Source organism: Nasonia vitripennis, chromosome 3 (assembly GCF_009193385.2).
Source record: "Nasonia vitripennis strain AsymCx chromosome 3, Nvit_psr_1.1, whole genome shotgun sequence".
NCBI lineage: Eukaryota > Metazoa > Arthropoda > Insecta > Hymenoptera > Pteromalidae > Nasonia > Nasonia vitripennis.
This window is the reverse complement of record NC_045759.1, coordinates 21,535,815-21,556,483: the sequence shown is the minus strand read 5'-3', so window position 1 is coordinate 21,556,483 and position 20,669 is coordinate 21,535,815. Positions and strand designations below refer to the sequence as shown.

Here is a 20,669-nt window from a genome sequence, read left to right as displayed (position 1 = left end):
TTGTGCTCATCATATACGTTTTGTAATGTGTGCTCGAAGGTGTTTATCTTTTCGGTTGTAGTTGCATATCAGTATAGGTAGGTAGGCGGCAAGTATTAAGCGGGACTACAAGATATTATATTTCTTAACAATGCGGCAAGGTGACGACTTATAGCTAGATTTAGATAACAGATTGTGCGCTGATAATTGCTCAAAATTTTTTTAATACTCGGTCTAAAATACACTTTACCCTCTTGGTGTAGGATATGCTATTAAAATATGTCATAATATGAATTATTGAGAATCCAAGAAAATGGTTAAATTCGTTATCCGCAAAACCAACCGCAGCGCCCCGCTGCGGAATTTGTCCATTGTCCCTTGCCTATGCCTATATAGCTACGCGATTGGCCAAAAATGAACTCCGCCCCTTCTTTTCGCACACCTGTTACCAACCTGATAATGCTTAATTCGCGATTTGCAAATTTTCAACTTTCTATATTTCTGCGCCAAATGCTTTACTTTTATATCTATCCGCGCAATAATTTCTTGTATTAAAAGCACAAACGGCACTCGAGCGTTTCTCGCATGTTCAGTCAATTTTTACGGAAAATAAACACGTTGTGAAAAGACAGAAATAAATGAACGACGGGAAATTCGACTTGGCAAAATAATATCGGAAACCCCTGTTTTACTTAGGCAATAGTAACAAATTAAAAAGACCATTCACTTGTCCTTCAATAAATATCCTATTCCCGAGAAAGAAACACACGTCAATGCCGGACAAACCGGGCGGTGTCGGAATAGTCGGAGTAGTGGGGCTCAGAACCCGGTGCAGTTGGCAGCTCTGACCTGACGCCAGCCGCTTTCAGCTTCAGTGCAAGGCAGGCCATCTTTTCCCGGCCATCTTCCGTCGAACGTTTCGTCAGCGTGGTTGTGTCCGGACCGGTGTGTGCAGAGAGAAGCGTCGTTTCGAGTTTATTCATCGTCTTCGTCGTTGTCGTGCAGCAGTCGTGATCGTCGTCGTCGTCGTTCAGGATTTATGCAAAGTCGTAGTCGCCGTCAGCGTGGAAATTACAAAGGATCGCAGAGCTTGTCAACATGAGTACGGACAGCATCGAGAAGTTGTATAAAAATTTCGGCGTGCTCGCCGACGCCAAAGACAAGCTATCGGAGGTAAGACCAACTTTCTACTTTCCTTCCATACGCCTATCTCGTATACGCTGCTTATCGCGCTCTCGAATTTTGTTATTTGCCTTTTCGCGTTACACATGCATCGTTAATGTCTCGGCGAGATTGCGTCGTTTCGACTGATTTTTAATTGCATGCCTCTGTGGCGGCGGTTTTTAGAGGTGCGCGCTGCGTGGTTAGGCGATTATGCATTGCGGGGGAGATGGCTTTATTTGGACATGAAACCATTGTTTTGATCAGAAAATTTTGTTGGCTCGTATTATCCAACAATCCATACGGCATTTATTCGGTCGATTTGATAGGTAGCTGAGCTGCCATTTATCCATTATGCATGCCAATATCAGATTCAGATGTATAAGCTATACCTATATACATGACTAGATTTGTGTTTAGCCCAAGGAAATTCAATACCTAACCTTATTTGTGATCTACTCATATTGTTCCTTATGATAAAAGCATTTTTCACCCTTTGCATCTGCCTAAAATGATATTATTTAAATTTCTTTTTTTCTTTAATAAATTATGAAATGAAACTATTTGAATAACCATGTATGAAAATATATAATTTATTTGCAATTCTAAACAAACTGCATTTATATTTCAGCATGAAGCAGAGTACTTAGAAATTTTGAAGGCAGTCAAAGGCACTCCAAAAGAAAAGAGACTGGCCTCCCAATTCATTGCTAGATTTTTCAAGCATTTTCCCAAATTGGCAGATAAAGCTATTGATGCACATTTAGATTTATGCGAGGATGAAGATATGTCTGTAAGTAACATTTTTGTATTCTCATAACTTTATATGTTCTCAATTCATTTAAACATATTTTATAACTGTTCAACATTTAACTTCAGATTCGCAAACAAGCCATTAAGGATTTACCAACTTTATGTAAAGACAGCAAAGAACATACCGCCAGAATTGCAGACATATTAGCGCAATTATTACTTGCTCCAGATTCTTCAGAATTAGATGTTGTTCACAACAGTATTATGACTTTGATAAAGAATGATCCAAAAGGAGCCATAAATGGATTCTTTGTTCAAATTCTCAATGGTGAGGATGGTATTAGAGAACGCTGTATAAAGTTTTTGGGCTCCAAACTCAAAACATTAGGTCGTGACATAATAACCAAAGAGCCAGAAGATGTTCTCATAGCAGAATGCAAAAAAGTTCTTCAAGATGTTACTGCTGAGGAGTTTCACAGTATAATGGAAATTCTCGCATGGACTAGGCTTGGATCTACTGTTAATGGACAGCAAGAATTGGTAGACATAGCTGTTGAGCAGGCAGAACTTTCTGTGCCCTTCAAACATACTAATTTGGAACAATGCAGTAGGCTCATTCAATGTATCAAACATGCTCTTCCATACTTTAGTGTAAGTATCAATACATTGAGAATATTAACTCCACTAACTTAAATTTAAACAATGTTTCCAACCAATATTTTTATCTTACAGTCTCAAGTCAATTCATCCAAATTTGTTTCGTATATTTGTATGCAAGTTTTGCCTCATTTATCTTTGATAACGTCACCTGATGGAAGAGATGTGCAACTAGAACTTCTTAAGCTACTTGCTGAATTAGCTGAATATTGCGGTAAAATTGAGAAACCAGAAGAAAAAGTACAACAGCTTTATAATGCTTTGATTGTAAGTATTATTCTTTCGAAAAACTTTTCTAATTCAGGTGGATTTTTATTTTAAATATTAAATTTAACGTTTTAAATTTACTTTACAGACGTTTATGCCACTTCCTCCTGACACAGAGATCACTGAGGTTCCAAAACTCCAGTTTAGTCATGTTGAGTGTTTGATATTTGCTTTCCATAAATTGTGTAAACAAACGCCGGAATTTCTTATCAAAGATCCAGAACAATTGAAGGAATTTAGATTGAGGCTACAATATTTTGCTCGTGGAATTCAAGGGTATATCAAGAAATTGAGGGAAGTTATTAATGGAAAGAGTGAGGAAGAATTGAAAACGGAGGAAAATCAATTGAAAGTCATAGCATTAAAAACAACCAATAATATCAACACACTTATTAAGGATCTATTTCATTCACCACCAAGCTTCAAAAGTGTCATTCACCTTTCGTGGAAAACAATCATTACTAAAGAGAAAAAGGTATTTATATTTTGAAATTTAATTTTCATATTGACAACTTTTTAAACGTTGATTTGGAACGTTTTAACTAATTTATTATGTTTGATTCAGGACGAAAAAGTTACCACCGGAATTAAAAGGCACACGCCCATAACATTTGGAAATGGAAATAGTAACAGTGCAGCCCCTCCAGCTAAAAAACAGAAGGAAGACGTACCAAGAAACAATAAGCAATTGTACACTCCTCCAAGTGGAAAATATAGTTCAAACATTTCGTCAAATTATGGTAAATATTACATATCGCGAAATTGATAAACCATTAAAATTTTATATTGTTTAAAAAAATTCAAACATTTCTAAACATAAATTTATTTTTTAGGAAATCGTGGCCGATTCCATAATAACCGATACAACAAAACTAGTGGACGAGGAGGATTCAGACCACGTGGGCGTGGTGGTAACTGGAGGAAGAATACGTACTAATTTTCTTCGATTATTTGTTTTGGTTGTCGATCAAAGCCGGATGTCAGTTTTCAAACAGAGCCGAAAGAACTTATAGTTAGAAAAGCGAAAATAATTCTTTTCATATTAAAGATAAAAGATAATCGAAATGTTGCAAAAAAAGATTTTGTACTGATAAACGATATAGCATAAATCGTATGTGAAAGCGATTTATTTAAGCTTCTGAATTCTCAAATAATGATTCAAATGAGTTAGCGTTCATATAAAGTATGAAAGTGATACAATTAGCAAAGATAAATTCCAGTCACAAAAGCGATTAATTTTTGTAAGTGCATAATTCATGTTTTTATTGTGCTGAGTGCAACAAGAACGGAATAATTTTGCAAGTGCGCTGTCAGGTGTATTGAGATATTGGCATGGTATTTGAGAATGGAACTGTCCAATACAAACCATTTTACTTCGATTAATTTTTGACGAAAAGTAAAACGCGATCGAAAAGCGCAGAGGAATGATTGATTCCTAATATAAATGTGTGAAAACAAATTAAGTACAGTAGTGCTCCGATACAAAAAAAAAAAAAAATTTAGACTCGAAATTAACTGTGCATCCTAAACAATAATAGAAGAAGTCAAGATATAGGCGAACACAAATGACAGAATTGTACCGTTGCAAATCAAGCGATTCGAATGGCGTTTCTTACGGCTCTTTGCGTAACGTGTTTCCAAATTTCCTATCCAATTTATGATATCTTTAAAATCCTCTTTCCTTGCTGTATAATTTTTTATTTATGCATATTTTCAATTGATTAATCATAGTATGTTAACAGACGCAGAACCATACCGCAGATGCAGATTTCTGAGGCGCAATTTCGCCTTAAAGTCTAAATTGAGTTATTTGAAATCAAAGAAATGAAAAATCTGACAAAAACATTATTTAATTTTTTTATATATTTTTTTATTTAATTTAATTACTCGTTGTTTTTTTATAATTATAATCAAATTAGATTGGTCAGTAGTTTCTTTGATTACACATGATGATTTACTTTTTAAAGATGATTTTTTTCTGGATGAAGTTTTCTGAAAAATCGCAGATAACATGGATAATGAAAACTAGTCCAGATAATTATTTTCAGATCGAGATCAGTGGCTGTTCAATGGATTGGAACGTCAAAAAGGAGCAGTAGTTAATACTTTAGTTTTATTCTTTTTCAGATAAAGCTGAAGCAGCCGTGGTTCGTGAATTTTTGCGATTGAACGCAAGCTTAGTAGTCATGACTCAAGGTGAGTTTAATCTATACTTCTCAAACCGCCTACCTCCTTCCTCTCCGTTAGTCACTTCGAATTGAAACGTTATGCTACTTCTGTAACTCTGTAGATACATCCTTAGTGTGGTAATAAAAAACTTTTTTAATACTTAATATTGCGTTATATTTTGACATCAAAAATATATATCTACCCTTAAATCATTACCTTATGATGTACAACTATATTATAAATACTTTAATAATTCAGTCTTTAGTATAGGCCATTTGACAAGAGCATATCGTCTATGACTTTGCACATGATTCGATCACTAGGACTACATGGGTCAACAGCTTGTTGCTCTGCACTCATATCATTGTCTATTTCCATTCCTTCAGTGTTGACAGAGAACTTGGAATCTAAATCTGAAGTATCTGGTAACGACTGCAGTGCATTTTGCAATATTTCTTGAACCTGAAACACCATCAAAATGGAAAAATGTAATACTTTTTTTAGAACAAAAATGATTAAAATTTGTCTCATAGGACTGACCTTTTCCAAATGTTTTTGAAATCTGAGTGCAGTTTCAATTCTTTGCCTTTTTTGTAGTTCCATCATGACCCTTAAAGTTTCACGTGCTTGATGAGGCCGAAACTCATTCAAGAGATGGTGAATATGAATAAAAAGCAAACTTAGGTCTTCAACCTAAAAAAGAAACAACATAAGTACAATCAGAAAAATGAATATTAAATAGTTGTGATAAATTCATTTCAAATTTTTACCTTCTCTGCTCTTCTTGGACTATCTGGACAGAGTACCAATAAGTCAATTAAATCTAAGAAGTTTACAAGTAGAGAGTGATTAAGTTTTTTAAGTTCTCTTTTTCTATCAAAATGCTGTGGATACAGCCTTTTGATTCCCTGTGCTTCAAGAGGTCTGATTATTGTGTCATCTGCATTGAAGGTATTTCCAAACATAAGATAATTATCATGAATTGGCGGAGGTGGCCTAGGTGCTCGATTCCGCCTGACATTTTCATCTGTGTAGAGGTTTATGTATTGAACAGGTGGAAGCGGTAATGAACTAACTTGGATAGTATCAGAGGAAGCCATTTCTGTTATTTATATTTGCCTGTAAACAAAAATAGAGTATGAAAATCGTCTAATATACAATAATTATTTCAACAAGTTATTTTTTGTTGTCTATTTTCCTAATAAAATAATGAAATATTAAGCTTTTGAAAATTACAAATCGAACCACATACTCAGTTGTGAACTAAGGAACATTGACGAATACAATAAACAACAGTACAGTTTTAAGGTTAGAAAGATACAACGTCTACTACACGCATTTTCTCAACAGTCTATCTTGTATACATTCGAACTTTCGTATTTTTAAGATGAAAACGCTACCTTTTAAACAATCGGAAATGTTAATCGTCCGACTGATACTCCTTCCTCGATGTCTTCGGCTTATAATTTCTACTCTACAGTACTCAATATGAGTACCGAGTTTCTGTCTATTCCACTCTGCAGTGATGCCGACGATTTCACTATTATATATTCATCATATATTTTATCGGACGTAAATAAAGTACACGTATTCTTGTAAGTTATTCTATTATTACTAAAAACACAACACTTTGAGGTACTTTAAAATATGACGTCCGCTCGGCGAATTCCCGAGTACTGCTACGATGCTTCAACAGTCGACTTCGTGCTTCGTTTACGGTTTGTGAGGGGTTTTCCCACCACCATAAGTAAGTATTCCAGACTGAGACAGCTCTTCAATACTACACTAGCGCTGTCTGGTGACGAAAATACACAAAGTATTTCTAGTTTTTGGCCAGCTCTAGCAAAGATACCTAGGTGGCGCATAAGCACTTTCCTATTTCCCTCATCGTTGTTGGCAAGCCCAGCGCATGTGTGAATATCGGTATAACTAGCTCAGATATGCCAAAATTGCCTTTCCTTGGGTCTGCTTCGGCTGCTGTGCTATAACCGCTCGATTCTTTTTCTACGATAATCTCTCGAATTTGCATGACTCTCGATCTTCTTCGAAATCAGCGATAATAGAAAAGAGTTGGCAAAATAAAAACAACAACTGTCATGCCCGCAACTCCATCTTTGCAACGAAGTCCGCTTTTGCCCCCTCTCCTCGTCCATCCCCTACTTTCCATCTATATACTATATACACATCGAGCCTCGGTTCCGTACAGCGACAACAGTGTTGCCAAGATTCCTGGCTTTGTTCACGGTGATGATTTTTTTTTTTTTTTTTAATAAAAATAATTTGCATTATTAATTTGCATATTTATTTATCTCAGCGTGTAGCCGTACCACGTTCAGACTTTCACTACTGATTCTCGAGGCGTATAAATAAGCGCAGGAGACAAATTACTTTCTGCGACTCCGGATTATACTTTTTGCGATCGGTGCACTATACGATATTTGCATATCGTGCAGAGAGCGGGAGATCGTCTCCTCTTCTTCATTCTTTATTCGCCGACGGAGGTCGTCGCGTTACACAAAGTTTACGCGAAATTCCAAGTCAATCGTAATTTGATATCTGGAAAATGTCAAAACGGAGGGGAAATAAACAATGCGTTATTAGCTCAGCTGCAATCACGCAAATACAAGAGCCGGTGTATAAGCAGCGGAGATAAGGTCGAAATTTTGCAAATTCCGAAAGTTCGCCGAACGGATCCAGTCTGAGTTTATGCGTGTGCGCGACAAGTCGCTTTTCCACCTGCGCGAAAAGCACGTGTGCAAAGAAGCCTCCAAAAAAGGCGCAAGCTCGAAGCCTGAAATCGAAAAATCGTTCCTCTCGAAATCTCCTGCAAAAACGGAGCCTCGATTATCACTTGAACGGATTATAGGAGACGAGAGAGAGAGAGAGAGAGAGAGAGAGAGAGAGAGAGAGAGCGATTGGCAAAGCGGCATAAAATAAGCGGTCCGACGACGACGACGATCTGGTCGGCGCGCCGTGTGTTAAATCGTGCAACACCGCGGCGCTCACGCACACATACCGTGAGAGAGAGAGAGAGAGAGAGAGAGAGAGAGAGAGAGAGAGAGAGACACACACATACACGCGCGGTGGTGCTGCTGCAGAGCAGAGAGCAGTCGCGCGCGCGTTATCCTTTCTCTCTTCTTTCTCCTCTCTGTTGTTCTGTTCTCGGTCTCGGGCTGCAGCAGCCGCGCGTGCGACACGCTGCTCTCGGGCTCTTCCTCCTCCCCGACGACGAGCCAGTGTTGCACGGTGTCCATAACCTACCTAACGCAGCTAGTTCTCTCTCGAACATGCGCCGACGGCGACGAGCAGTTTCCCGCTCCTAGCGCGTGCTTCCGCGAGTGTGCGCGAACCAGCGTCGCCGAGTGAGACGGACAGAGATAAGGCGAGAAGATAACGCATCGCCGCCGAACCAGTGCGAGAGAGAGAGAGAGAGAAAGAGAGATAGCTACAGTGCGTCGTCGCGCAGGACAGGAATTTACACGCACAGAGGGAGAGATCGTGCGTCGAGAGAGAAGAATATCGCGGGAAGAGAGAATCGAGCGGTGCGTGTGCGTGCGACACCTCGATGAGGAGGAGGCTCTGCTGCGGGGCAGCCGGTCGGCGGCGGCTCTGTGCCGGGCGTGCAGCAACCAGCTGCCGAGGAAGCAACGTTCCAGCGAGGACCGGCCAGTCCCTCTGACAGCTACTCGCTCGCGTTTACGCACATCTTCCTGCGGTCCAGCACGTCAACTACGTCCCGTACGACACCTTCCCCAGGGAATCTTTCGTCTCGTGCATGGTGAGTTGGGTGTATATATAAATATATATATATATGTGTGTGTGTGTGTGTGTATACGTGCAAGCATGTGTTTTTTTCGAATCTATTCCACCGCGCGCAGGGCTTTGTTGTTCTCACGCCGCTACAGCTGTGTGTGCACGACGGCTGGTGTGTTTTGTTTTGGTCTCGTTGCGCGCAATTGTATCGGGACTTTTCGCGGAATGAGAAAAAAGCACACCTGCACACGCGTGTCTGTGCTCGTCACGTAACGAAGCCTGCAGTTTCGTTTGTCTCTCAACGCAGCCTGCTACAGACTTGCCTATTTATAAGAGATCAATTATTTCCAAGATCGAAGATAATGACTCGACGCTGAAGCGGTGACCGATCGAATCGGCCGTACGTACAGTGGAATGTTTTGGTTTCGCTCCTATGAATCAGAATCAGGCATTAGCTACGAGAAATCTTTTTCTGAATTGCACGTGTTTCGCGAAAAAATAACATGTGATTTGTCTCGCAACGCCGCGCGCACATCGTTGTTTTTACATCGAAGCAAGAGAGAAAAAAATAATCGAAGACATTTTTCGTGAGGAGTCATTTGGGAAGATTAAAACGCTCCGTTTCCCGGGAGCTCGTGTTTTATTAGGAAAAAATATACGTAAGCGGATATATTCTTTTGTTTTTATGGAAAATTCAAGGAGAGGCATTTCTTTTGAAATTCTTCGGTACTCGTGCATTATAGATGCGGTTGTAATAAGCGCATTATAATATGCATGAGGATTTTTTTTCTCTCCTTCTCTTTTTCGGGGGGACCGTCACACGTATGCACAGCAGTATATATAGAGAGAGAGATAGAGCGAGATATATGGTTCCAGGGAAAGTGTAGTCTAAATTTGTTTGCGTTATACAAGGACTTCCCCCGAGTCTCGTTTATCTTCTAGAATTTTAACGGGTCGCGTACTCGATTCTTCTAGGCTTTTAACGGACGGGAAATTTTACGTCTCGATAAACAAACGTTTACAGACTTTACGACTATAACAAAAGTGCATCAAAGGGAAGCAGTCGTGAAAATTGGGTCGTAGAAGTCGCGAGTCGAGAATAGCCGATCCCATAAATATGACTAATCGATCCTCGTACTCGCAAGTGCCTGTACACGCTTTGTTAAAATAAAACAAAGTCGATAAATTTCCCGACTCGCGTGTATATTCCAAATCGAGCCCAACGATTCTCCCACATTCGCGCGATTTTCCCGTACGCGCAAACTTTATACGCGCAGCGAGACATAAGCCCGCACGCTTTGACGCACACGCCGAAACGGTCTCCCGCGAAAATAGCCTTTCCTAAAAATAGTTTAGCCCCTATAAAAGGAAAGCGTAAACTCTATCCTACGCGCGGCGGAAAAAGTGGTGTTTAGCGAATACGTGCGTCTCTTTCAGTGGAATACTAAAGATAAAAATTTTGCGTGCACCCCGTTAAAGATAACGTCTTCGGGCCGTTTCCGCTTTTTTCATAAATACACTATGCTCTCTTCCCTTCGCAATTTGTCTCTCCACTGTATATTCGCGCATTTTTCTGCGTGAGAAAAAAAATGAGTCTCTTTGTCAAAACAGGCGTGCGCGCGTTACACATTTACGCGAGCGTGCACGCTTTCAAGGGCATCGGTGATTGTTTTCGTGCGTTCTTCTTTCTCTCTCTCTCTTTCTGCAGCGCTACTATACACACACACACACACACACACACACACAGAGTCTCTCATGAGCACTTTACATGATATGCCAGCGCGACTCTCGGTTTTCCGATCCTTTTACTTTCCGCGCGCGTAAGTGCCATTGCGCGGCGCGCGCGTGTGTTTGCGAGTATATGATATCGGGGGAATGAGAGCTCGCGGAAAATTATTTTACATCGCGGCGTTTTGCGCTGATGGAGGATATCGAAAGACTGTATATAGCACTTGTTGCGTTTTCCTTCTCTCTTCTCATCGCGTGGCAGCAGCTGCCGGGATTTACTTTAGCAAATGGAGTTGCGACAGAAAGTTTAAAGTGCGCGCGCTTTTTTTCGTTTTGCACTCGCGCAATAAAAGTAAACCAAGTATATGCGCGTCAAGCGAGAAAGAGAGAGAGAGAGAGAGAGAGAGAGATATGATAAAGTTTTTCCTGCTTTGTCATCTCCTCTCGCTGAATTACTTTATCAAAGTTGGGACTTCCTGGGAAGTTTGCTTTCTAGCCCATTGTAATATAATGAGCGCGCGCTTGGGAGTTTCTGTGTGCGTGTGCATGAATAACGAAAGGAATGATTTATCGTAATTAATTTCGCCGAAATTTAACGGTTCCGAGTGTATAATTCAAATGACGCGCGCGCTAATTGTCGTTTCTATAAATACGTGTCATACACACAGCTGATGTGCGTTACTTTTCAGGCTGAACTCAGACACTTCGGCAAGGGATGGCAGGGAAGGATGGAAAACTCGAACCCCAAGAAAATGATATTGTGAGGCAAGGCTTCATGGTGAAGCGCTCGCAGAACAAGAAGCGCTTCACACCTGTCAATTACAAGCAGCGCTGGTTCGTCTTGACCCGTCAGCATCTCGTCTACTACGATGGAAACGGCGAGGTAATTATCGCACGCGTGTGTACAATGCTCTTGAGATGATAACGCGAAACATTGCATTTCTATGCGATTAATAATAGCATATATGATTCATTGATCATCAACATCTCTCTCTCTCTCTCTCTCTCTCTCTCTCTCTCTCTCTCTCTCTCTCTCTCTCTCTCTCTCTCTCTCTCTAACATGAACTTCTTACTGAATGTTTTCATATTTATTCTAGAAAATGTTTTTCTGCCTACAAATTGAGGTTAGTGACGAAGATTACTCAATTTTTAGGAAGTAAGTTTTTTGCTTCATTTTTTTACATATCATTTTTTACGCATAGACGAAACTTTTCCTCGATGAATTCAGTCAATCTGGTCACTTTACTTTATTTTTCACGCTAGAAGTTATCACGTATTTTTAATAGCTTACATTTTTGTTTCGTAGAGTATAGTACGTGCTAGGTGTAATACGCAAAAAAAAAAAATATGAAAAAATCACGTACGTTAACGCCAACTTCGCAAGAGACCTTGTTAATCGTTGCAATCGTAATTTTCTCACAAAACTCACAAACAGAGTCTCTTCGAAGCCATCAACGATCGAGCACTGCACATGTAAAATAACCACAACTCGCACAGCATCGGTGACTCACACACAGCTGAACAACTGTCAAATTACCGCACGCCAGCGCTTCATTCCGCACAAGTTTAGCCTAACCGCATACGATCAAAGCACTCATTAACAACTCGATTCCGCGTTGTAAATAACGTTTTTCACCTCGCAACAAATCTGTTTAGCGACTTTACGACCGCAAAATCGGTATCACGAGCCAGGATAACCCTATATAACAGAATGCGGAAAGCCACAAGCGCTCGGCTATAGCGGCACAGCGTAATCCCCGCAGCGTCTCGCGGCGAGGGAAAAAAGCGCTGATACACGCAATATCGCGGGGCGGGCGTTCATTTTTCACGTCCTTATCCAGCTCGCGCAGCAGCTTCGAAAAATTGAAAGGAGAAAAGAGATAAAAGCGTGTGCGATCCGCGTCGCAGAAAATTCAGAGTCTATTTTTCGAAAAATCTTTGACGTATTCTCCAGAGAGCCGCGCAGGAAAGAGAGCGAGCTCGTCATCTTCGAGGAATTCACCGCGCGCTGGTTCACACGGACGAAGAAGCGCACCTAAAGACGCAGGGAGAGAAAGAGAGTCTCGCCGGGGCTGACTCATTTCTGAGGCACTCGAGGCACCGGAAGCTAAGCGATTCCCGTTCGGCCGCCGCCGCCGCCGCTGCTGCAGCGGAGACACACATGCGCATATCGTGTATAGCTATATACAGATGAGGAGAGAAGGAAAGAATAGAGGGATTCGGGGTTTTACGAGGCGACAAATCAGGATGAGGCTTCGCGAGGGAGGGAGAGAGAGAGAAAGAGCGCTGACGAGGATCGAGGGAAAATGAGAGGCCGCTGCTGCTGGTATTGGTGGGAGGGACTGGTTCGATGCTTGTCTCTTTTTTTCGTAGCTTCGCTTTGTGCTTTGCTTCGCTGCCACTGCTAGCTTGTGCGCTTTGCTTTGTTGGAAATCGATTGCACCGCTGTCTCTCGCTCCCTCGACTTCTGGAGAACGCGCATATACGTTATTGTTTGCCGCTGCTGGGTGCAGCGAGGGTAATTTAATGCCGCGGATCCGGAGCTCGTTAAGGTTCTTGCGTTTAATCTGGTCCTGCGGAGTTTCTCGACTTCGCGGCGGCCGGAGGGAGAGAGGCAGATTTCGAGCACACTTGTATAATTAGTTAACTACCGTTGTGAATATACACTTTTATCCAGCGTATAATATACTCTCATTACGAACGATTATCAACTTTGGGTAAGAGAGCGAGTAACGAGGATGATCTGGTAAACTGATAAATTTATCAGTCAATTAAAAAGTTTGTGATCGCGAGCGCTATCGACGGAATGGTTTTAGCCCCGAGTGTATCGAGTTATCGAGTCGCGAACTTCGCGGATCGGTTTATTCCTTCGGCGAGCTACGAAACGGTCCATTATTTTCGCGACGCTTAATAATGAAAAGCTATTCTGACCACAGATCCAACGCACAGATCTCGAATTACCTATAGCTATGGAAAAGCGGCTAATAAGACGTCGGGGCGCTCCTCCATTCTCCCGCGCATAATGTGGGCCAAAGTCCAAATAACCAGCGCCAACGGCCTGTATACGGACCGAGGGCCAAGTAAGAGATTGGGGAGGCATACGCCGGGTAAGGAAGAGCAATTTATTATGCTCTAGCTCCGAGGGTCGGTCCGAAGGCTGCTCGCTCTCTGCCTATATGTTAATAGAAAAGTTTCCTCGCGCGCACCAGTTTTTCACCTGTAACGGCCGAATCGGAGAGAGGAATCGAGATCGCGCGCGTCCTGCAAACTTTCCTCCTTTTATCCATACGCTCGCAAGACGTAGCTGGTTGGATTAACAAAATAAAAAGCCTACGTACACAAGATTGATGAAACAATATTAAAAGCGTAGGCGCGGCGCTTTATCTCCATTAGCATAAAATATACCCGCGCTGTACTCGAAAATTGATCGAGTCACCCCCTCCTGCGCCGCCGATGAAAAAAGACCGCGACATTAGCCAGATAGCCCCGCCGCGAGGCATTTGCCAAAGTCGCGAAAAACTGCCGACGGTATAAATCAAGCATCGCGTATACACACACACACAAACACACACAAAGGTGATCTCGAGTACTTATAGGGGCAGCAGTATGCAGCGGGTAGACGTAATAAGCAGACACAGTGAGAGAGTTCGGTGAGCAATTCACGGGGCATTTCCGGGCCGCATAGAAATCGCCCCGCAATGAGAATTTGCGCATACGAGCGCGCCTATACTCCGCGGGCGCAGCGCCGGATGAATGAGGGGGGCGCGCATATACACGAGAGAGCCTCGGGGAACAGAGGAACAGATATATATATATATGCACGCGATAGAGGGCCGCGCGCGCGCGCGCGAGAGAGAGCGAGATGGGGCGAAATCGCTCGCGCGCACGCCTCGACGAGGAGGAAGGGGTTCGCTCGTCCGGAGGGAGAGTGAGAGAGAGAGAGAGAGAGAGAGAGAGAGCTAGGACCATGTGGAAAATTGGCAGCGCAGGCGCGCCCTCTCCCTCTCGTGCAGCAGCAGCGGACCAACCCTCTCGACTCCATCCGGCGCGGGAGCCAGAGAAGCGTCTCAGTCGGTAGCCGCTGCTGCGTCGAGTTCCAACTCTTTCCGATCCTCGCGTGCAGTCGCGCTGCACGTATATATATATAGAGAGAGAACGCACTCATTGGCCTTGACACTCGTCGTTACCGTTCGCGCGGGAGATTCGAATATCGTCGTAAATCGGTTGGTGCGTCGAGATCGGTTTTAAGATCGATTGCACGTAAGAGAGAAGGAAGAAGACGAAAGGAGGAACACGTGGAGGAGGACTCTGCCGCCTCACGATACTGCGCCCAGCCAACGGTTCGCCACGGCGTCGTTCCAGTTAGCGCGACCCAATTCCGCATCCGCGGAATCCCTTCTCATCTGCGCCGCCTCCGAGGACAGCGCGGAGGTGAGCTGCCGCTATCTCTGTATATCTGTATGTATAGATGCAGTTTATAGCGGATCGTTCTTCCCACTCGAGTACCTCGTTTATCTCTCTATCTTTCTCTTCTTTCCGAGTCGTCCCCCCATCGCGTTACGCTCCGGGAAATTGCGTCCCCGGAAACACGTGTCCGCGGCCTATTTGTTCTCCTTTTTTATTCGACGTCGAGACACGAGCAGAGGCTTTGGCACACGACAGTCGTGTGTTTATGCGAAATCGCGCAACATTCACGAATTCGAATTCACGTTCGCTATAAAGGCTTATATTCGACCCGTTTCAATATTGATTTTGCTAAATGTCGATGTTGTGTGTGTGTGTGTGTGTGTGTGTGTAGTCCGGGGGGACACCGGTGCGTCGATGCGCGAGAGATATAGACGAATATCGGAGTGGACTCGGTGTGACGTGTTCGCTTTGCGGTGTATGGCTCTTTTTGTCGTTTTACAAATTTTATATAAAACATCGAGTCGAGATGATGAAACAGCTCGATTTCGCTCGGTTATATCGCGCGCCGCGTTCTCCAGTTGTGGTCGGAAAAAACGCGGTCTAGACCAATTAGAGAGAGAATATCAGCCATCTCGCTGATGGCTCTTTCGGAGAACCTGCAGTTCCCCCCAGGAGGCGCGGATTTGCTTGCGCGTTTGGTCTTTCTCTCTCGAGCTTGATTGAAATTCGAAACGCGTTTGTACATAAAATGATTTTATTTCGAGAAAAAATAGCGGAGCAAAGGGAATTTACGATTTTATCGATTTCAACGACAAGCGCGAGCGAGTAACGAGAACAAACGGCCGAAGATTAACGGGACGCGCGACAAATCGCGCGAAACAGATGACGAAAAAAAAATTTAATAAAAAATATAAATTCCCTCGTATTCTTTGTGCACGCGCGAAATCGATCAAACAGCCATCGCGAGGTATAATATAATCGCTGATAAACGTTTATAATTTCATCATTCATCATTCGCGCAAACTGCAGCCCCCTCGGCTGCGAATTCAATCGCTCTCGCTTCATATCCAAAATAAATCCCGAAACAGAGTCGTCCCTCCGTTTTGTTGTTTGTTTTTTTTTTTATTTTTTTCATTTCGGGATTCAGCGAGTCGCGCGAAAATTTCCAATCGAATTTTCCGCAACGCGCGCGCCGGGAATACGCCGGGGAAAAAAAGGGTTAACTCGCCCGCTCTGCGTATAGTGGCCGATCAGCGCTCTGCCTTCATTTTCTAAACTGCGTAAAAGGGAGAGAGAAAAAACACAGAAGCGGATGCGCTGCTGGAGTATTAATAGCAGTATAGGAAAGTTGGAAAAAGTCGACTATATAGTACAGCCCTTCAGCGAGTCGGCCAGTCAGTCAAGAGCCATAGCCGAGAGTTACGTCTGCTCTTGTCTTCCTCTCGGCGGCTGGGCGATAGCGAGCGGCAATATTCGCGAGCGCGAGTTTTAATGAAAAACTCTCTCTCTCTCGCGAAATCTCGGCGCTCGCGCAATATAAGAGAGAGAGAGAAAGAGGGAGAGAAGCGCCAGCTCTCGCGCTGCAAGTTCCGCGGAAATTATTCTGAATAGGCGGGCATCTCATAATACCGCCGGCCGACGCTCTATATATACATCTCGCGCCTTATATATATATATAACTGGGCTGCGGCGTTGATGTTAATTTCGATTGCTTTTGTTCGAGCTGCCCCTTTCCGTTTTTCCTCTCTCGAAGCTCCTATACGCTCTTTAGCTATCCGTGTACGTGTATAGGCGTGTGCGAGTGTACGTAGGTGCAGCTACTCTCTGGGGAATACGCGCCGGCGACGACTTTCCCATTAATCCGAAAGAAACAGCCCTGGCGCGCGCGAGTAGGTGCCTATGCACAGTTGACCGGAGTGAGAGAGGAGAGAGAATGAAAGGCACCGCGCTCTCAGCGTAGCGCAGGTCTCTGCGTATTTTTTCCATTAAAAAAAGTGGTTATTAGCCGGGTGTTTTTCTCTGAGACTGAGAGCACATTTCTTAACTTCTCTGAATGCCGGCTAGTATAGCTGGCTGGTTCTCTTTTTCTTTTTCTTTTTTTTTTTTTTACCCGACCGGAAAAAATAGCGGCGTGTAATGGAAACGAGCTAAGGCGTCGTCTCTTTTCCGCCGTTTTACCCTTTTTTTCTCTCGCGTCTTATGATCCTAGTTGGCTTCTTCTTTTCTAGCCCTTTTTCTTCTCGGTATATAGCGTGTTTGAGCGGGAGTTTTTAATTTTCGAGGAGTTTAATCGGCCCGTGTCGTGTTTTCATAAATGTTTAATGAGGTGATTTCGCTTAGCTTTGAAAAAGTGATGGAACTTTGTTGAAGAATAAATTCATTTCGAGACTGACGATCCTGTGTAAAGGTTAAAAATCACGATAAATTTTTAATCAACTCGTATACCGTATAAATAAGCTACTTGTGCAAAGAGTACTTGCTTTGCGTATACAGATACAGTTAAACAAACTTGCTTACAGATCAGAAGCCGGTATAAGCTCTGAAAACGAATAAAAATGAACTTTAGCCATCGACGAAGTTTCTTGTGTATTCATTTTCAAGGATTCGCCTTCCGTAACCCAGTGACACACTTTCGAGCGCGCGGGCACGAAAAAATTTCGAAGTCTCAGCTCGCTTTAGTCCCTCTTCCAACGGAAATCAATCTAAATTCGGCTATACACCCTCGATAAAATTCAATTAGCGAATACGTTGTGGAAAAAAAAAATCGTTCGAAATAATTTTCGAATGATATACTTGCCCGCCAGCTTTATCACTGCGTACGCGCAGCGCGATGAAGACTTTAAAATTTTGTTAATATTTATTCGGGTCACACACGTGTTGGTTGTATATCGAATGCAAAACGCAAGGATACCCTTTTCACGTATAGAAGCAGCAAAAATATTTTGTTACCACTACGCAGGCTGCACACATCAGTTACTCAATTTCAATATGCTCCTCGCATTCGTGCAGCTGCACTACTCCCCTAGGGTATATACATTTTTCTCGCCTATTTCGTTTTCGTTTCCCTATAATAACCGTCGCATCATCATCAGCGTAGTGGAATTCAATAAAAATTTTCGAAATCAACAGAAAAAATAAATAAACAATAAAAAAGAGAAGCTTCTCTCGACTCAGCGAAAAGAGGACGATATCCCCCCACCCACATGCTCCACGTGGCAAATAAAATATCGCGGGCTGGCAGGAGCTCAGCTGCCAACTGGAATCTGAAAGCCAGCAACAAAGTCCTGATACACACGATATATCCCCTCGTGCGATCTGCTGCCTGAGAAACACGAAAATCCGTTTATCGAGAAGTCTCTCTCTCTCTCTCTCTCTCTTCTTTATTTATTCGGCCCGTCTTATATATTCTCGCGTTCCGGATCCGCCAGTTCGCGCACGGACAAAGAATCGGGACAAGTGCGATTTTCGCTCGCGAGATATTGTATACATCTATCTATCGTCGCTCGCGCCGGCATCATAATGCGCGCTTAGCTCCGGTATAAAAGTCTTGGGGAAAATGATTCCTCGAATAAGAGCTTCGTACGAGAGAGCTATAGATCGAGAGGCTTAGAGAATGCGTCGTTTTAAAGTGGATTTTCGATTCCTCGTGAATATCGCGCTCGGACATTCTTTACCCCGCGCCGCTTTGGCGCATGAATTATTGAAGCGCGCTCGAGATACGTATTATTATATTATAACGCCTCTTTTAGGAGGGCGATAGAATAACATGGCTTCTTACGTAAAAGTCGGAATATCTCGCGCGAGCAAATCCAGACGGTTTTCTTAGGCTCTGTTTTGATACGCTTGCGTTTTCTTTCGTGATTCGTCGCTCGAAAGTTATAACTACGCGTGTCATGTCCGAAGCAAAACAGTTTTGGGACTGGCCTCTTTCCTGTAGCTTACAACTTTTCGGCTATTTATTACGGTGGTGTGCGACTGCGCCAAGTAACTTATATGTAAATTGAATTTGGATACGAAAATAGAGAAAGCTCCTCTCAAAGCTTCCAGATTTCATATACCGCCCGCGCGTTTTCCCACCACTTTTCGATCCCTCATTTTTTTCCCTCCACTCTATCTATATTCAGCTCAGCGACGAGCGCACAGCTTGTAATGATCTCCATCGCATTAAAAGAGCGGTCGAACCCATAGGCTATACACATTAATTAAGCGTCGAGCCCTCTTATATTAACCTACTTTTCGACATGCACTTCCAACAGCGCCTCTACTCCTATATGCTCTCTGCCAAAGCGTGTGTTTCCTCCCACAAGTTCGTCATCTTTTTTTTTTTTTTTTTTGCGCCGCTGGAACAAAATATCAGCCGAAAAACGAACCTGTCGCGCGCACCGCTGATGGCACAATTGAAGCCGCCCGCGCGCGCATAATTACTTTTTCCACCGTGCTCGCTTGTGTATTAAAAATATCGGCAGCTTTTGAGCCACTGCCGCGCGCGAAATATTATTTTCGGTCGACGGGACAAGCGCTTGCGGCTGCTGCGTAATGTTTGACTGCAATAATCTAATTATTTCAGAGTATACGCTTTTTTCGCGGTTTTCATCGGGAGACCGATTAAAAGTCGAGGAGGAGAGAGTATAGTTGAGAAAAAGGTCGACAACGGAGTAATTAAAAGCCGAGGCTCATTGTTTATGCATAGTTGTAAAGGAGGCGCCATTTTACGATGAATTACTCTCGAATCGCTGCTCAAATGAATGATTAAACATTTGATTTTCCGCTGCGAGTCTTTTCAGCGGGAATCACCTCTCCTCTCTTCCTTTGTTTGTATACTCGTTCGGCTCTGAAAGGACGGAGATTAATCCAAGAAAGCCGGCCCGAGCGAGAGAGAGAGAGAGAGAGAGAGAGAGAGAGAGAGAGAGAGAGAGAGAGAGAGAATGGCGGGTAAAATTCGAAAACTTTTGAAATTAAAGCTTCCTCTATAATTCATTATCCCGCGTCTCTCGTAGAAAGAGAGAGAGAGAGAGAGAGAGAGAGAGAGAGAAAAGAGAAAAACCGAGAAAAAGTGCGACGTCTCTCTTTCTCGTACTTCCGCGTGGGCGGCTCGCGCGCGCTCGACGCAACAGAGCGCTGTGTTATTCCTTTGAAAAAAAGCCGAGAAACACAAAAATGGAGCGAGAGCTTTAGTGCAGGAGAAAGCGAGCGAAGAAGCAGCTCTCCTTTTAAACGCTTCTTTTAATAAAAAAATCAAAGCGAACGTGACGAAGCGCGCGCTGCAAAATTTACGGGCGCAAGCTCTTCTCGTTTGCGTCTCTCTCCGTGTGGTCGGGTGGATAGCTCGCTATACAGCTGTGCATGTGCAGCGAAGAGAGCTGGAACACGTTCCTCTGATAACGTTCGCGAGCTGGGCCGCTCTCTCGTCGTACGCAGGGGCTCTCGCGAGCTTATTACCTTGTGCATGCAGCAGCTCGGCCGACGTCGTCGTCGTCGTCGTCGTCGTCTCTCGACGGAGTTTAAGCGAGGGCATGTGTGCACGCTGTATGTATGTATATATGCCTAAACCTTATATGTCTTGTATACATAGCCCGCAGGGGACGAATCGGACATTGTTCTTGAGATTGCACTCCGGGCTCTTGCGTCAAATTCTCTCTCTTTCTCTCTTGCTGGCTTATCTTTGCATGTAATACGCTGCACTGCCGGTTTTGCTAATTTGGAATTTTTAATTGGATCGTGCCTTCGCTAATTAGAAGATTTCAAAGCAGCTTCTATGCCCCCCCCCCCCCGGGTTATCCTTGTACGCCTTATAC

The 20,669-nt window shown here is 43.3% G+C and overlaps 3 protein-coding genes across 7 annotated transcripts in view; 2 read left to right on the top strand and 1 right to left on the bottom strand.

Annotated features, from left to right (window-relative positions):
* The first annotated feature begins 733 nt into the window (after window positions 1-733).
* On the top strand, window positions 734-5,150 carry LOC100117911 (apoptosis inhibitor 5). The gene is made up of 7 exons (XM_031927874.2): window positions 734-1,152; window positions 1,772-1,933; window positions 2,020-2,544; window positions 2,626-2,817; window positions 2,906-3,292; window positions 3,383-3,557; window positions 3,651-5,150. Exons 1-7 carry the CDS (start codon window positions 1,078-1,080, stop codon window positions 3,752-3,754), a joined length of 1,620 nt encoding a protein of 539 aa, XP_031783734.1. The 5' UTR covers window positions 734-1,077; the 3' UTR covers window positions 3,755-5,150.
* LOC100117871 (mediator of RNA polymerase II transcription subunit 7) lies at window positions 4,666-7,163 on the bottom strand. 2 transcript variants are annotated; one of them, XM_016983627.3, is made up of 5 exons: window positions 6,387-7,163; window positions 5,757-6,105; window positions 5,527-5,679; window positions 5,203-5,448; window positions 4,666-5,114 (listed from the first exon to the last, which is right to left on the bottom strand). In XM_016983627.3, the coding sequence occupies exons 2-4, from the start codon at window positions 6,084-6,086 to the stop codon at window positions 5,248-5,250; spliced, it is 684 nt and encodes a 227-aa protein (XP_016839116.1). In that variant the 5' UTR covers window positions 6,087-6,105; window positions 6,387-7,163; the 3' UTR covers window positions 4,666-5,114; window positions 5,203-5,247. The 2 variants fall into 2 exon arrangements, with proteins under 2 accessions (XP_016839116.1, XP_031783742.1); XM_031927882.2 differs by having other exon boundaries at window positions 4,679-5,134; window positions 6,387-7,092.
* A 79-nt stretch (window positions 7,164-7,242) lies between these two features.
* Window positions 7,243-20,669, top strand: part of LOC100117794 (tyrosine-protein kinase Btk29A) — a 72,365-nt gene continuing 58,938 nt past the window's right edge. Inside the window, exons 1-3 of one of the 4 annotated variants that reach the window (XM_008205221.4) lie at window positions 8,032-8,764; window positions 11,157-11,350; window positions 11,565-11,591. In XM_008205221.4, the coding sequence (XP_008203443.1) occupies window positions 11,183-11,350; window positions 11,565-11,591 (195 nt within the window). In that variant the 5' untranslated portion in view covers window positions 8,032-8,764; window positions 11,157-11,182. Of the gene's footprint in view, window positions 8,765-11,156; window positions 11,351-11,564; window positions 11,592-14,500; window positions 14,926-20,669 lie in introns of those variants that run through there. The other 3 variants (XM_003425609.5, XM_001601888.6, XM_016984582.3) reach the window with 3 other exon arrangements.

Excerpts from the sequence above, each read along its gene's own strand:
- LOC100117911 (XM_031927874.2), top strand. The coding sequence starts at position 1,078 with ATGAGTACGGACAGCATCGAGAAGTTGTATAAAAATTTCGGCGTGCTC. Across the intron at positions 2,818-2,905 it reads AGCTTTATAATGCTTTGATT|ACGTTTATGCCACTTCCTCC; the intron begins GTAAGTATTATT and ends TTTACTTTACAG. Across the intron at positions 3,293-3,382 it reads TCATTACTAAAGAGAAAAAG|GACGAAAAAGTTACCACCGG; the intron begins GTATTTATATTT and ends TGTTTGATTCAG.
- LOC100117871 (XM_016983627.3), bottom strand. The coding sequence starts at position 6,086 with ATGGCTTCCTCTGATACTATCCAAGTTAGTTCATTACCGCTTCCACCT. Across the intron at positions 5,680-5,756 it reads GTCCAAGAAGAGCAGAGAAG|GTTGAAGACCTAAGTTTGCT; the intron begins GTAAAAATTTGA and ends TTTCTTTTTTAG. Across the intron at positions 5,449-5,526 it reads TTCAAAAACATTTGGAAAAG|GTTCAAGAAATATTGCAAAA; the intron begins GTCAGTCCTATG and ends ATGGTGTTTCAG.